This window comes from Poromitra crassiceps (assembly GCF_964638095.1).
Source record: "Poromitra crassiceps genome assembly, chromosome: 10".
NCBI classification, from domain to species: domain Eukaryota; kingdom Metazoa; phylum Chordata; class Actinopteri; order Beryciformes; family Melamphaidae; genus Poromitra; species Poromitra crassiceps.
In genome coordinates, this window is record NC_139631.1 from 18,435,183 (window position 1) to 18,448,520 (window position 13,338).

Here is a 13,338-nt window from a genome sequence, read left to right on the forward strand (position 1 = left end):
AGCCTCCATCAAGTGCTTTGCTTTAATCGCAACACAAAATGTCTTGCTTTAGTCTTGTTATCAATAAAGGCCCCCAATACAGTCTGAACTAAGGCATATCTTCAGATGTGTGTTAAGATTTCTTATAATGCATATAACATGTTGAGACCAGTTTCCACAACATGAAAGACTGTTGATTTAATTAATATATTATTATTATTATTATTATTATAACAACTTATGATTTATCTTATTGACCAAATATGACATTTGAACGACATACTGTGCACTACATTTTCTCAGTGCCAATGCAGATAGTCTTCTGTTGTGTTCGCGGAGTTGCCTTTTCAACATTTGGCAAGGCTTTGTGTGATTACCACCATATGATAACTCTGCTTGTGTCTTTCACTAATATACAACGTTGCACGTCATTTAACTGTCTATATTTGTATTTTTGTCTTTTGTCTTCCCTTCAGATTCTCTCCCTGTTGCAGAAAACTTCAGCTTCTGTTTAGTGACGCTGTTGGCGGATGTTGCTCAAAGGGACTCGGACACCCGGCAGCAGGTCAGATCAAGAAGCTGCGGCCTTATTTCTTACTCTTGGTTGCTTGAAACCCCTCACGTTCATCCATTACAATTCTGATCCTTTTACTGTTTCATTTCCAGATCCTGAACACTGTCATGGAAGTCTTGCAGGGGCTGCAGGAGATGTGCCAGACACCTGATAACCATGACAAAGGTACAGGCATGTACACACGCATGCGCACGTGCACACACACACACACACGCACGCACGCACGCACACACACACACACACACACACACACACACACGCACGCACGCGCACACACACACACACACACACACACACACACACACACACACACAAAGTGCTTAACATCATTCTCACACACCTGCTATTTTGTCTCCAGTCTACCTGTGCAGGTATATTGTCCCTTGCCTGTTGGGTGTGACTCGGGCATTTGGCCGCTACAGCAACACAGACGAAGCTCTGCTGTCCAAGTTGTTCCCCAAAGATTTGCCCCAGGCCCACTGCGTTACAGAGGAAACTGAGGGGATACGGCGCAGGTCCTTCAATGACTTCCGTTCCATCATGCCATCCTCACTGCTGACTGTGTGCCAGAGCGACTCTCTACGCAGACGCACTGGAACCAACTTGGATGCCTCTGCACAGGTGTGTGTGTGTGTGTGTGTGTGTGTGTGTGTGTGTGTGTGTGTGTGCGCGCGTGTGTGTGTGTGCGTGTGTGTGTGTGTGTGTGTGTGTGTGTGCGCGTGCATGCGTATGTGCGTGTGTGTTGTGATCAGCTGGTTGGGTGTAAGAGGTGATTTTTGTTTCCAGAAAAATGAAATATGACTGATAGCAGAATTGAAAACATTCTGAGATGCTTCAGCATTTCTTTGTACTAAAAGTGAGACTCCGAGTTTTGATGACTAAGTAGTATGGCTTGGTTCGAGGTTAATGAAATATCCCATCTTCACAGGTCAATCCAGACTCAGCAGGCCACTCGCCCTGCTCTCCTACAACCCCTGGCCCACACTACTTTGAAGGTGAAAACAAAGTATTTATTCCATAATGCACAACTAAAACACAAGCTACTTGGATTCAGTTGTACAGGCAGTGGACAAGCTGCCAGTCTGGCAACAATGGTCTTGTTTGTTTACACTGTTTACAATGTAAACGAACAATACAATTGCTGTAAACTTTACAGCAATTCTACTAATGTATCAAAATAGCATGGTAAGAATTTATTGGTGTTAAAGGAAAAATCCACTCTGAAATACATTCAGCATTGTTAACTGTTGCAAATAGCTACTGGTAAAACCTTGGATTTCTGGGTCCATCTGGTGGTGTATTTTCCTTACTTACTTACTTACTTACTTACTTACTTACTTACTTACTTACTTACTTACTTACTTACTTACTTACTTACTTATTTATTTATTTATTTATTTATTTATTTATTTATTTATTTAACGGTTTTCAATTTTACAATAGTGAATATAACTAAAAGACATACAATGTGAAAACAAACTAACACAACACAACCTCAAGTGTCACCTAGACAAAAAAGAAAAAAGAAACAACAACAAAAACAACAAAACAGTAACAAAACACATAGCTGGCTGCCAGTCTGTCAATGTTATCCCAGTGGTAACATGTTTAAGCATAATAAATAGATAAATAAATCCAATATCACACCCACTCCGACATGTATTTAAACAGGAGACAGTATATGAAAATTAAATGACTATGAAAATTAAATGATATGACAGTGTGCTAAGAAGGGCCCCCAAGTTTCCTGGAATCTGCTCTGTGTATTTGGTTTATAGAGACGTAGCTTTTCCATTTGTATAATGTGCAACATCTCATTGAGCCATCGTTTAAAACAGGGTGGAGTGGTAGACTTCCAGGTCAAGATAATAAGTTTCTTAGCCACCATCATAGCTAGCTGCAGAGCCATCTGTATCTCATGTGGAAGCTCAAAAGTCTCCACGGAACATCCAAATATGGCCACATTGTGGTGTGGCTGAATGTCTCTAGAATAGGCCTTTGAGAAGCACTCGAAAACTGCGGACCAAAAGGTGTTTAACACAGGACAAAACCAAAAAAGATGTGCCAGTGAACCTTCAGCAGCACAACACTTGTCACATTCAGGGGAGACTGATGGAAAGATGCGGTGCAGCCGTGTTTTTGAAAAATGCAGCCTATGCATCACTTTGTACTGAATTAACCTGTAATGTGAATTGATGGAACACCGGTGAACACAGGACATTGCATCTCCCCAAAACTCTGCAGTTATCTCTGAATTTAAGTCACTGGCCCAAGCTTCTCTGATATGCTCTGAAGAAACTGAGGTGGTGAAACAGTCCACACATGTTGATACTAACTGCTATATATATACCTTGCGAAAAAAAGATGGGTCATCCGTGTTCGGCCCATACTGTATATATTTACCAATGTAACAGAAATGTTCCTTATTTCTGAGGATAACTGGCAAAACACACATGATGTGATATGATTTCAAGATATTTCCAGTGCAGCTGCATTGATAACTGATGATATACTGTATAAGCATTTGGCCTTATGTGATCACATGTCTGTGTGTCCGCCCATCCCTCGATTTCTAGGTGCCTATCTCCCTGACAGCAGCGCCGTAGACCCCGACTACTACTTCTCCACAGTCAGCTCCAGTTTCTCCATGTCTCCTCTCTTCAGGGAGGCGGGTTTAGGAGAGGTAGAGGTGCCCGTTGATCTGCTCCGACAGCTCCTCGGCATGGTACAGTAGCCCACTACCCATTCCTACCACACCAGGTCTACTGTCTGTCTGCCATGGGCCGCTATACCAAGGCGAGGCAACACTGTATATTTACCAGTAGTTGTGTGTGTTGTCCATGTGCAGGTGAAGAAGTTTGTCTCCGACTCCTTTTTAAAAACACTGGATGCCACTATGTCAGAGGTTATAGAGGTATAGAGGAAACTATATTACTAGATGATTATTCCAAACTATATTACCACTTTCTGTAAAATGCAGAAATACACTGCTTTCAAAGTAAATTTGCTCCTATTATCAGTAAAGTAATATCTTTCTCTGTTTCCATTAAGTCAAATCCTGGGATCAACATCTATTACAAAACCTGCAGTGACCCTCTCTATGTGTGTGTGTTCAAAATGCTGAGGGACACACTGTACTACATGAAAGGTAAAGCATGATATATCTTTTATTTGTTCTGCATTCACAATGTGCAGCCGCCAGATTGTAAATGTTGTATTTTGTCACCCAATAAAAATCGACATTATTTTGTTGCGAAACCGCCACTTTCTTCCTGTTCCCTCCACTCTCTTCCTGTTCCCTCAGCCTTGCAGCCAGCGTTTGTGCGGGAAGTGCACGACTTTGTGCTGGAGCAGTTCAGCAGCAGTCAGTCGGAGCTGCAGCGGGTTCTTCACGATACGGGGACGGGGGGGTTGCCGGGGGAGCCCAGCCCCCTCAAGCTCCGTTGCCAAGCCAACGCCGCCTGCGTGGACCTCATGGTGTGGGCCGTCAAAGATGAGCAAGGTAATCAATCACAGTGGCGAGGGAGGACAGCCGTGTTCAGACTACATCATTTGAGGGGTGCTAGTCTACATTTGTGTATTTATACTGGTCGCATGGTTTATCCGTCCTGTGTCGTGCCTTCTTTCAGGAGCAGAGAATTTGTGCACCAAACTCTCCGAGAAGCTGCAGTCGAAAACCTCCAGCAAAGTCATCATCGCTCACATGCCCCTGCTCATCTGCTGCCTACAGGTATATCAATATCTTTCAAAGGTAGAAAGAGGACTGGGATATTCTCAAGTAGATGCTCAAATACTTTATGCATGGTTCATATTAGTGCTAGGTTAAAATGACTGATGTAAAAATAAAGGAGTATCGCGCGCATCCTGGTGTTTTGGTGGTCTTTCCTGTTTCTCCCTACTGTGAAAGTGAAAATAATTACGATTTTGTGTCTGCCCAAAACCCCAATACTAAACGGGTTAACCATTTTGGTGGCCTTTGCAAATACTTTGATGGGTCACTATTTGCCCAAGGTTTTGATATCAGTTATGTGAGGTTATGAGAAATGCAGAAATTACTGTTATACTGTAAATGCTAGTCACTACTGACACTGACACTACTCTGATTGGACTATTATGGTCAAAACTCTAAACTAATCTAGAGTAGGTGTAACTAGTTTCTTCTCACTTATGACAATACAGTTTATAATTATATGCATCCTGTGTTCAGCATTTACTCTTCCTCTCTTAGTCATCCTAGTCATCTGCTTCACATCACACATCCTGACAAAAATCATGAATTATTGACTGGATATTTATTTTTAATTTCTCAAAATTTTCTCTCCTTCTGTGGCAGGGCCTGGGCCGTCTGTGTGAGAGGTTTCCAGTAGTGGCCCACTCTGCCACCACCTCCCTCAGGGATTTCCTGGTGGTTCCCTCCCCTGTTCTTATAAAGCTGTACAAATACCACAGTCAGTCCAGCACAGGTAGAGTAATTACTGCACATCCACTGTGGGATTGAGACTTATAGGCCCCATATTAATCAGGTCTCATGACTTTGTTTTTAAGTGTCCTGTGCTTCATAATGAGATGACATTTCTTTATGTTTTTGAATTGAATTACCGTAGTTACAGTAAATGAGCTCTCGCTCATCCACATTAGGTAAACCTGCTGAGTGGAGGCTCTCCTAGTGTTTTAGTTCAAAGGTTTGGTTATTTTTGGCCTGATTGGAAGGATTTTTACCAATATTTCAGTGAGTGGGGGAAGCCAATCCAAGACCAAGTTAATTCGTGCTGTATTAGTATGAAACTGTCCTTAAATATGGATGGACCTTTGGTAAATGCAACTTTTACCACTCAAAACAATATTTTACCATCTCCATTAAAAGATCTTTGATCATACATGTATAGTGACATTTGAATTCCTGTAATAGAAAAAATAGATCCTAGAGGAAATGTCACAGTGCTGCTCTGTTGCTGCTGTTGTCAACAACATGTCAATATCACATCCGAGTCCAATCCATTATTGATCCTCAGAGTGTTGATTAACTGAACAGAAACACACACACACACACACACTCACACACACACACACACACACACACACACACACACACACACACACACACACACACACACACACACACACACACTCACACACACACACACACACACACACACACACACACACACACACACACACGAATTTAAATGCAATTAAGGTTATTATTTTTTATTTTTTGAGCCAACAAAACATAGCCTTGCTTATTATCAGTGTGACAGCAAATCACTGTTGAGGAAACCGCCGGGCCTCTCATGCAGCACCTGTAATAAAGAGGTTCACTCAGGACATGAAGGCGCGGGCGGACGCTGCGCCTGACCACAGCTCTGCAGATGGGGCAGTGCCGCAGGCTTGCAGCACAGTCGCTACACACCACCAGGTGACAACAGAGGTATGAAGACAATGGACACCAGCTTGTCTATACACAACTTACAGGTCCTCTCCTCCTGCAGCTGCCTCAGCAGCTCCTCCGGACTGGGTTCCCCCACTTTCTCTCTGATGGCCGTTTGTGTCCTCACACTTCCCGTGCTCAGTGGGGCCCTGCCTCACCTCTGGCTCTCTGCTCTGTGGCCCCCGTCTGTCGTCCTCCTACTCTGCCTGCAGTATGTCAGTGAGCAGGTCAGACACAGACGTGTAGTGCTGGCTGCTCAGAAGGTACTTGGTCTGAACCAGACCCTGGGGACCTGTGATCCACCCACAGTCTTACCCAGGTGGAAATGAGCGTCCTGTATTTTGTTGATATACTGCTGTCCTCTCGACTGGATCAGAAAGTCACATCGTGGAAACCACTTGGGGTCATTTCCTGGCTCCCAGTCACTCAGTCCTCCATCACAGTAGAAACATTTAACGTTGTCACCATGACCTGTGTAGAAAAAGCCTGCTCTGGCGAGAACGTCGGGCTGGACCGAGGCCCCGGTGGGCCAGTTGTCGAAGGTGGTAAGCCGGGAATCCTCTGCCTCGTCATCCACAGTCAACCTCTGGAGTTGGCTCAACAGCTGGCCGTCCACAGAGTCCGAGGATCTGGGTGTAGCTTGGTGCGGAATATTCCCCACGGAACTCCCCTGCATGAAACTACAGGTGGGGAAATGCCTCTTGTGCTTGGCGGTCAGGCTGTCCCCGTGTGCCCAACATCTTAAAGTCCCTCCACAACAGAAACACTGGATGTTGTCCCCGGGGCCCACACCTTGGCCGAGTCTCCAGCCTCGCATCTTTGGCTCTTCAAGGACGTTCAGCATAGTACTCCTGTCATCCGTCATTCTGTGCCATAGGGCTTTTTCTTCCTCCTTTTGTCCTGTGCCAGTCATCTCTTAGTGGAGCGTGCACTGAAGGTGAGCGCAGTGCAACCATTGAGCAATTCAGGTTATTGATGTAACTATGGTGCCCTGCAAAGTGTACCACTATCTCACAGGTTAGCTGCTGCTGATCTGTTCAGAGTGCAGAGTGTGATGAAAAGTACTGCGTAGTCCAGTCCACGAGTGCTCACAGTCTAGCCTCACCTTTATGACCTCACTGATGATGTCACAATGTCTATGACATCAGTGATGATGTCACAATGTGATTTATGACATCACTGAGGATGTCCAATGTTTATGACCTCAAGCCTCGAGAAAAGTAGAAGAGGAGGGGACGTGAAGAAGTAGGGAGAAGGGCGCGGGAAGAGAGGAAGGATCGTCCAGAATGTACGGAAACAGTGGATGGATCGTGCGTGCGTGCGTGCACGCGCGACCAAACTCACACAGACCCCTGAACCGCCCAATACACACTTCACACAGCCCAAGTTACACAGCCCTCCTTCACTGTCAATCACACGTGTGGGCAGAGCCTCTTCCCACACATCACCTGCCAATCACAGTGTGGGCAGAGCCTCTATGACATCACTGTAGTAGTTGACGACCACCAGCCCGAGCCATCAGGGTGACCAGGCCACCAGGCCAAGCCGTCATGAACTGTATGGCGGAAAAAGTGAAAAGCGAGCACCCTCCAATAAATTATGCAACTTCGGTGCAGGGCACATGTAATATCAAGTCACAACAGAAAAGCCAGCGCACAAAAAAAGTCCTTTTAGAGGTTTGAAGAAGGCCTACGTGCCGGAACTTGTTTGTTGCTGTGCTGCTGCCTCAGACTAAGGTATTAAAACCTCTAAAATTACTTTTTTTGTGTGCTGGCTTTTCTGTTGTGACATGAACTGTATGGCATCATTGGTAATTTATGACCTCATCACTGTCTGTGACACTTTTTTTTATTATATATATATATATTTTTAATACACAAACAAGAAAAACAAACTCTGACACAGGAAAAGAAAAACAAAACAAACAAAAAAACATACATTATAGTGTTACCAGTCACATAAGGTACTTGTGCTTGAAAAATTATGGCGCGTGGGATCCCACGCAAGGGGTCCATGAAAAACCAGACGGGCGAGTCATCCGCCACCTCACTTGTCATTCTTGACAAGAACGGGTCCCAGATAGTTGAGAACCTTCTAAGTGAGTTGGTTCTCAGGGACCTCAGTCTCTCCATCTGTACAACAGAGATCATGTCCATCAGCCACACGTGGAAAGAAGGTGAAGAGGAAGACTTCCATTCCTTCAGAATACGTTTTTTGGCGACAGTTGTCCTGAGTGTCAGAGATTGCTGCAAAGCTGTAGGGAAGTTCAGAGAGGACTCCGAGCATCCGAATATTGCGAGTTCCGCCTCCAGTTGCAGGGTTATTTTGTAGGCCTTAGAGTACCAATCAAATATTTTGGCCCAGAACCCCGTTATATTATAGTAGTGCTAGTGATAGTGTGTGCGTCGAGTGACAAGATCGCTGCACCACTGGTCTTACTATGATCTGCGTATATGGTGTTGAGGAGGTGTCTGACATTGGAGAAAGAGAACCTACTCGGGATGAACCCTGTCTGGTCAGGATGAATGATGGATGACAAATGTTTGTTTAGCCGGGTAGCCAGCATTTTAGTGATTACCTTTCTGTCAAAGTTCTGGAGCGCTATGGGTCTGTAGCTGGCCGGGTCACTGTCTGTGACACCTTGAGTGACTTATGACATCATCAGTGTAGTGGTGACCTGGCCACCAGGCCGAGCCGTCTACAACTTTATGGCATCATCAGTGATTTATGACCTCATCAGTGATGTCATAGCATCATGAGCTGGGATTGGTCTACGTAAAATATTGCTTTAGTGCCCTCTCATGGGTGCACTTTTTACAGCGTGACCACTAGGGGCCAAGATAGCCTGATATTGCTGTCAGACTACACCAAATACATAAAAAAAAATTAAAATAGTCAAATTCCCCAAAACTACTGTATCTCTGAACTATCTCTAACCAAATCACACATTTAGGCTATTCCATTCACTGAGCCTGCCCTGAAACCACTTGGAGCCCCCCCTAGGGAGGCCCGCCTCCCACTTTGAAAACCCTGGTATAATCTTACATTGCATGTGCCAACAATGCAATTTCTCGTTGGTTGGTATCACTATGCTCTACATACAGCATTGTCCATTCTGTGCAAAGTCCTATTTGGTATGAACAGTGTTAAATGATGATGCTTTTAAAAATATTACTTTCAGGAATATAATTTTGAATTACTGTATATGTTATCACTTTTTTCAGGCACAGGAGAAATCAGGATCAACGTGACCAATGAGCATTCGCAAGCCACCTTCAACCTCCTGTCAAACAGGAAGGACCAGCCCTCCATGTACGAGCAGCTCAGAGACATTTCCATCGACAACATCTGCAGGTCAGACACAAACACTTGGCACAGCTTTTGTTAGAATAGTAGTGTATTTTTATAGATATTTTCTTTAGATAAATTCTTCATCTTTGTGTTTCTGTATCCCCTTCTGTCAGATGTCTGAAGGCCGGTCTGACCATGGACCCTGTGACAGTGGAGGCCTTTCTGTCTAGCCTGTCCAACCGTCTGTACATTTCACAGGAGAGTGACAAGTGAGTAACATGTTTGGATTAAAAAGATGGTCGTTAATCATTAATGCACTCTGTGGCTTGGGCTTGGGCAGGTTCAGGGTTTATTGGCTGGGCTATGAACAAGAGTCATCCAATTTGTAACAGCAGGGAAACCTCAAGGATTTATGACATAAGTGAAGAGATCACAATGTTTATGACATCAATGATTTATGGCATTACTGAAGATGTCACTGATGATGTCACAATGTCAATGGTGACATCATCAATTCACATCAGTTCACTGGACATTGTCATTGTGACATCAGTGATTTATGACATTACAATTCTATGCTAGATTGTGTGATGTGTTCACTCATGACTTTTGTGATATCATTGTGTTCACGTGTGACTTCTGTGTTGACGCCTGACTGCTGTGTGCTGTTCATCAGTGATGTCATGGAAAAATCCAAAACGTGGCACAATAAAGCTCATAAAAAAGGAGCTTCTGGGGTACTTTTAGCCAATTTAATCACGACGAAGTATACATGTGTGTACACATGAAGATGAACATTGTTAAACTGTCTATACTTCGTGATTACATTTGCTACAAGTACCCAAGAAACTCAGTCTTTCTTTATTATTATCATCAGTGATGTCACAAAATCATTGATCAGTGAGTGGTGTTATCCTTGATGTCACTCGAGCAATTGTGATGTCATTGGTGATGATCACTATAGTAGTGACCTGGCCACCAGAACTGTATGACATATCTGTGGCCACTAGGGGGGGGGGGGGGGGGGGGGCAAGGCGTTAAGAGGGGCTATCTGTCCGTCTGTCTGTCTGATTGTCTGTCTCTCTGTCTGTATATAATGTGTCCCGTAAAAGAAAGAAAGTGGGCAGGTCGCCGTTGATGTCATACGTGGCCACTAGGTGCAGAGTGGCCTGATCATCGATGATGTCATACGTGGCTGAAATAGATTGGCCAGGTTGCCGATAGGGGTGGCCAGGTCAATACTATAATGATGTCACAGATGATTTCATAAATCACTGACGATAACAGAGAGTCACAGACCGATATGTCATACAGTTCTAGATGGCACGGCCTGGTGGCCAGGTCACTACTATAGTGATGTCATCACAGTGATGAGGCCTGGTGGCTGACCTGGCCACTACTATAATGATGTCATATATCACCAATGATGTCATAATGTGTGTGTGTGTGTTTGTGGGAGGGGGGTATATTCTATTTTCACACTCGAGCAATTGCATTGATGTCACTCGAGCAATTGTGATGTCATCGGTGGTGATGTAGCAATACATTATGATGTAGCATAAATATTTTCAGATCAATAAAGTATTTCTGATACACTGTTCACCTTTAATTTGTAAGAAATGATGAGTGGGCATGGCTCTTCAGAAAAGGGTGTCAATACTAGTCTAATATGTGAAGAAAGTGATGCTTGTGGTGGCTCTGAGCAGGCTGCATTTGAAGGTGACGAGTGTAAAGGCGCACAGTGTCGTGAGCTTGAGTGTCTGAAGAGCCATGAGCTGGTTCAGATAGGCCCTGGGCATGTCCCTTACTGTGACAACTGCAAAGTAGATAATGGAGACGACAGTGGCTGTTTGGTCCGCTGCCATAACTGCAAAGGTAACTTGTGCCAAGACGGTCAGATATGCACCAACAGTGGAGGTAACGAGAAGAAACACCAGCTCACCTCTTATCCTCCACCTCTCAAACCCACTGAGGTCACCTCTGTCCAGACATCTGTCCAAACAGCCGATGAGACCAAAACTCAGAGAGCAAAACTGCTGGAGATGGTGTCCAGTTTTCTCCTGGTCGATGAGAATGAGGAAATGCAGATTAAAGATGAAGCTGCATTTGTGGAGAAACTGTGTTGTGAACCACATCGACTGCTGAAGGTGGTGTCCATCTTTGGCAACATGGGAGAGGGCAAATCCTACACTCTGAACCACACCTTCTTCATGGGCCGTGAGGTGTTCAAGACTTCTCCCACACAAGAGTCCTGTACGGTGGGGGTGTGGGCGGCATTTGACCCTAGCCGTAAAGTGGTGGTCATCGATACAGAGGGGCTGCTGGGGAACAGTTCCAAACAGCACCAGAGAACCCGTCTCTTGCTCAAGGTGCTCGGCATCTCCGACCTCATCATTTACCGCACCAATGCTGATCGTCTCCACGATGACCTCTTCAAATTCCTTGGGGATGCCTCGGACGCCTACCTGAAGCATTTCACCAAGGAGCTGAAGGCCACAATGACCCGCTGCGGCCTGGACATCCCACTGGCCACCTTGGGCCCTGCAGTGGTGATCTTCCATGAAACAGTCCACACTAGGTTCCTTGGTTCAGATTTGTCATCCGAGTTAGTAGATGGGCTGATATTAGAGCGCTTCAGGAAGCTGGGCCGTTTCCCAGAGGCCTTCAGCTCTGTCCAGTACCGGGGCACACAGACCCTCAATCCTCCTACAGACTTTTGCGGCCTGCAGAACGATCTGGAGCAGCTCCTGGATTACAACGCCACCCGCCCCCCTCGCACCCCTTTGGTCATCTTCAAAGCTCTGCAGGCTCTGAGTGAGCGCTTCAATGGGGAAATTGCAGATGAGCTTGTAGCCCATGGCTGCTTCTTCCCCGACCAGTACTTCACTTGCTCAAGCCTCTGCCTCGGTTGTGGATCTGGCTGCAAGAACAGCATGAATCACTTAAGAGAAGGGGTGTGCCATGAGGCAAAGCATCGCTGCCGTTATTCTGCTAAGTATGATAATCGCATTTACACCTGTAAGGCTTGCTATGAAGAGGGGAAGGAAGTGATAGTTGTTTCTAAGACGTCTGCTTCCTCAGACTCTCCATGGATGGGCCTTGCCAAATACGCCTGGTCTGGTTATGTGATTGAATGTCCCGGCTGTGGAGTGATCTATCGCAGCCGTCAATACTGGTATGGCAACCAACACCCCGTGGATACAGTTGTCCGCACTGAGATCCAGCATATATGGCCAGGGTCGGCTGGCTTTTTGAAGGACAATAGCAATGCAGCACAGCGTCTTTTGGATGCAGTCAACTTAGTGGCCCAGTCTGTGTCAGAGCTCAGTGTCAAGCCTGCCAAGGCCATCGCCTCCTGGCTGACCGATCAGATCGCACCATCCTACTGGAAAGCCAACTCCCTCATCTTGAAGTGCTATAAGTGTGACACAGTCTTCCAGGACAACGACACCAAGCATCACTGCCGTGCCTGCGGGGAGGGCTTCTGCGATAGCTGCTCCTCCAACGTCACACACGTCCCTGAGAGAGGCTGGGGTCTCGCCCCTGTTAGAGTCTGTGACGTCTGCTTTGAGCAGAGAGCATCACACACAGAGCTGCTTGAGGCGGAGCTTGAGGAGGAAGAAGCCTGGACCCTAGCCAGGAAGGTTGGAGAGGCGGTGAGCAACACCGTAGGGGCGGTGGTTACTGCTATTGACGTCCCACTTGGCCTGGTGAAAGATGCTGCCCGTCCTGCCTACTGGGTGCCTGACCAGGAAATCCTGTCCTGCCACAACTGCCAGTGTGAGTTCACCAGCAGGTTGTCCAAGCACCACTGTCGCGCCTGCGGACAGGGCGTGTGCGACGACTGCTCCCCAGAGAGCCGCGCGGTTCCCTCGCGGGGCTGGGACCACCCCGTGCGTGTCTGCACTAGCTGCAACCAGAAACCCGGAGACCTTTAACAGGGATGGCTTTCCTTCCTCAGCGCGTCGGAGAGAACCACTCACTCAGCCCCACAATCCGTGACTGCTATTACCTCCGTTACTGCAATGGTTCTGTCCTGTATCTGTGGCGAGGAAGGTTTTAGTAA

At 46.0% G+C, this 13,338-nt stretch overlaps 1 protein-coding gene and 2 pseudogenes across 3 annotated transcripts in view; 2 read left to right on the top strand and 1 right to left on the bottom strand.

Moving 5' to 3' along the window:
- Nucleotides 1-13,338, top strand: part of pi4kab (phosphatidylinositol 4-kinase, catalytic, alpha b) — a 48,754-nt gene that overhangs the window by 1,666 nt on the left and 33,750 nt on the right. The window contains exons 4-15 of the mRNA XM_083644426.1: nucleotides 456-544; nucleotides 646-718; nucleotides 912-1,174; nucleotides 1,482-1,548; nucleotides 3,130-3,278; nucleotides 3,402-3,467; nucleotides 3,605-3,701; nucleotides 3,858-4,055; nucleotides 4,183-4,283; nucleotides 4,887-5,016; nucleotides 9,206-9,335; nucleotides 9,446-9,541. Of these exons, the coding sequence (XP_083500552.1) occupies nucleotides 456-544; nucleotides 646-718; nucleotides 912-1,174; nucleotides 1,482-1,548; nucleotides 3,130-3,278; nucleotides 3,402-3,467; nucleotides 3,605-3,701; nucleotides 3,858-4,055; nucleotides 4,183-4,283; nucleotides 4,887-5,016; nucleotides 9,206-9,335; nucleotides 9,446-9,541 (1,459 nt within the window). The remainder of the gene's footprint in view (nucleotides 1-455; nucleotides 545-645; nucleotides 719-911; nucleotides 1,175-1,481; nucleotides 1,549-3,129; nucleotides 3,279-3,401; nucleotides 3,468-3,604; nucleotides 3,702-3,857; nucleotides 4,056-4,182; nucleotides 4,284-4,886; nucleotides 5,017-9,205; nucleotides 9,336-9,445; nucleotides 9,542-13,338) is intronic.
- On the bottom strand, nucleotides 5,800-6,846 carry LOC310783729 (baculoviral IAP repeat-containing protein 7 pseudogene; annotated as a pseudogene). The gene is made up of 2 exons: nucleotides 5,898-6,846; nucleotides 5,800-5,853 (listed from the first exon to the last, which is right to left on the bottom strand). The product of its transcript is annotated as a baculoviral IAP repeat-containing protein 7 pseudogene (transcript).
- On the top strand, nucleotides 10,892-13,210 carry LOC310783166 (zinc finger FYVE domain-containing protein 1 pseudogene; annotated as a pseudogene). The gene has a single exon. The product of its transcript is annotated as a zinc finger FYVE domain-containing protein 1 pseudogene (transcript).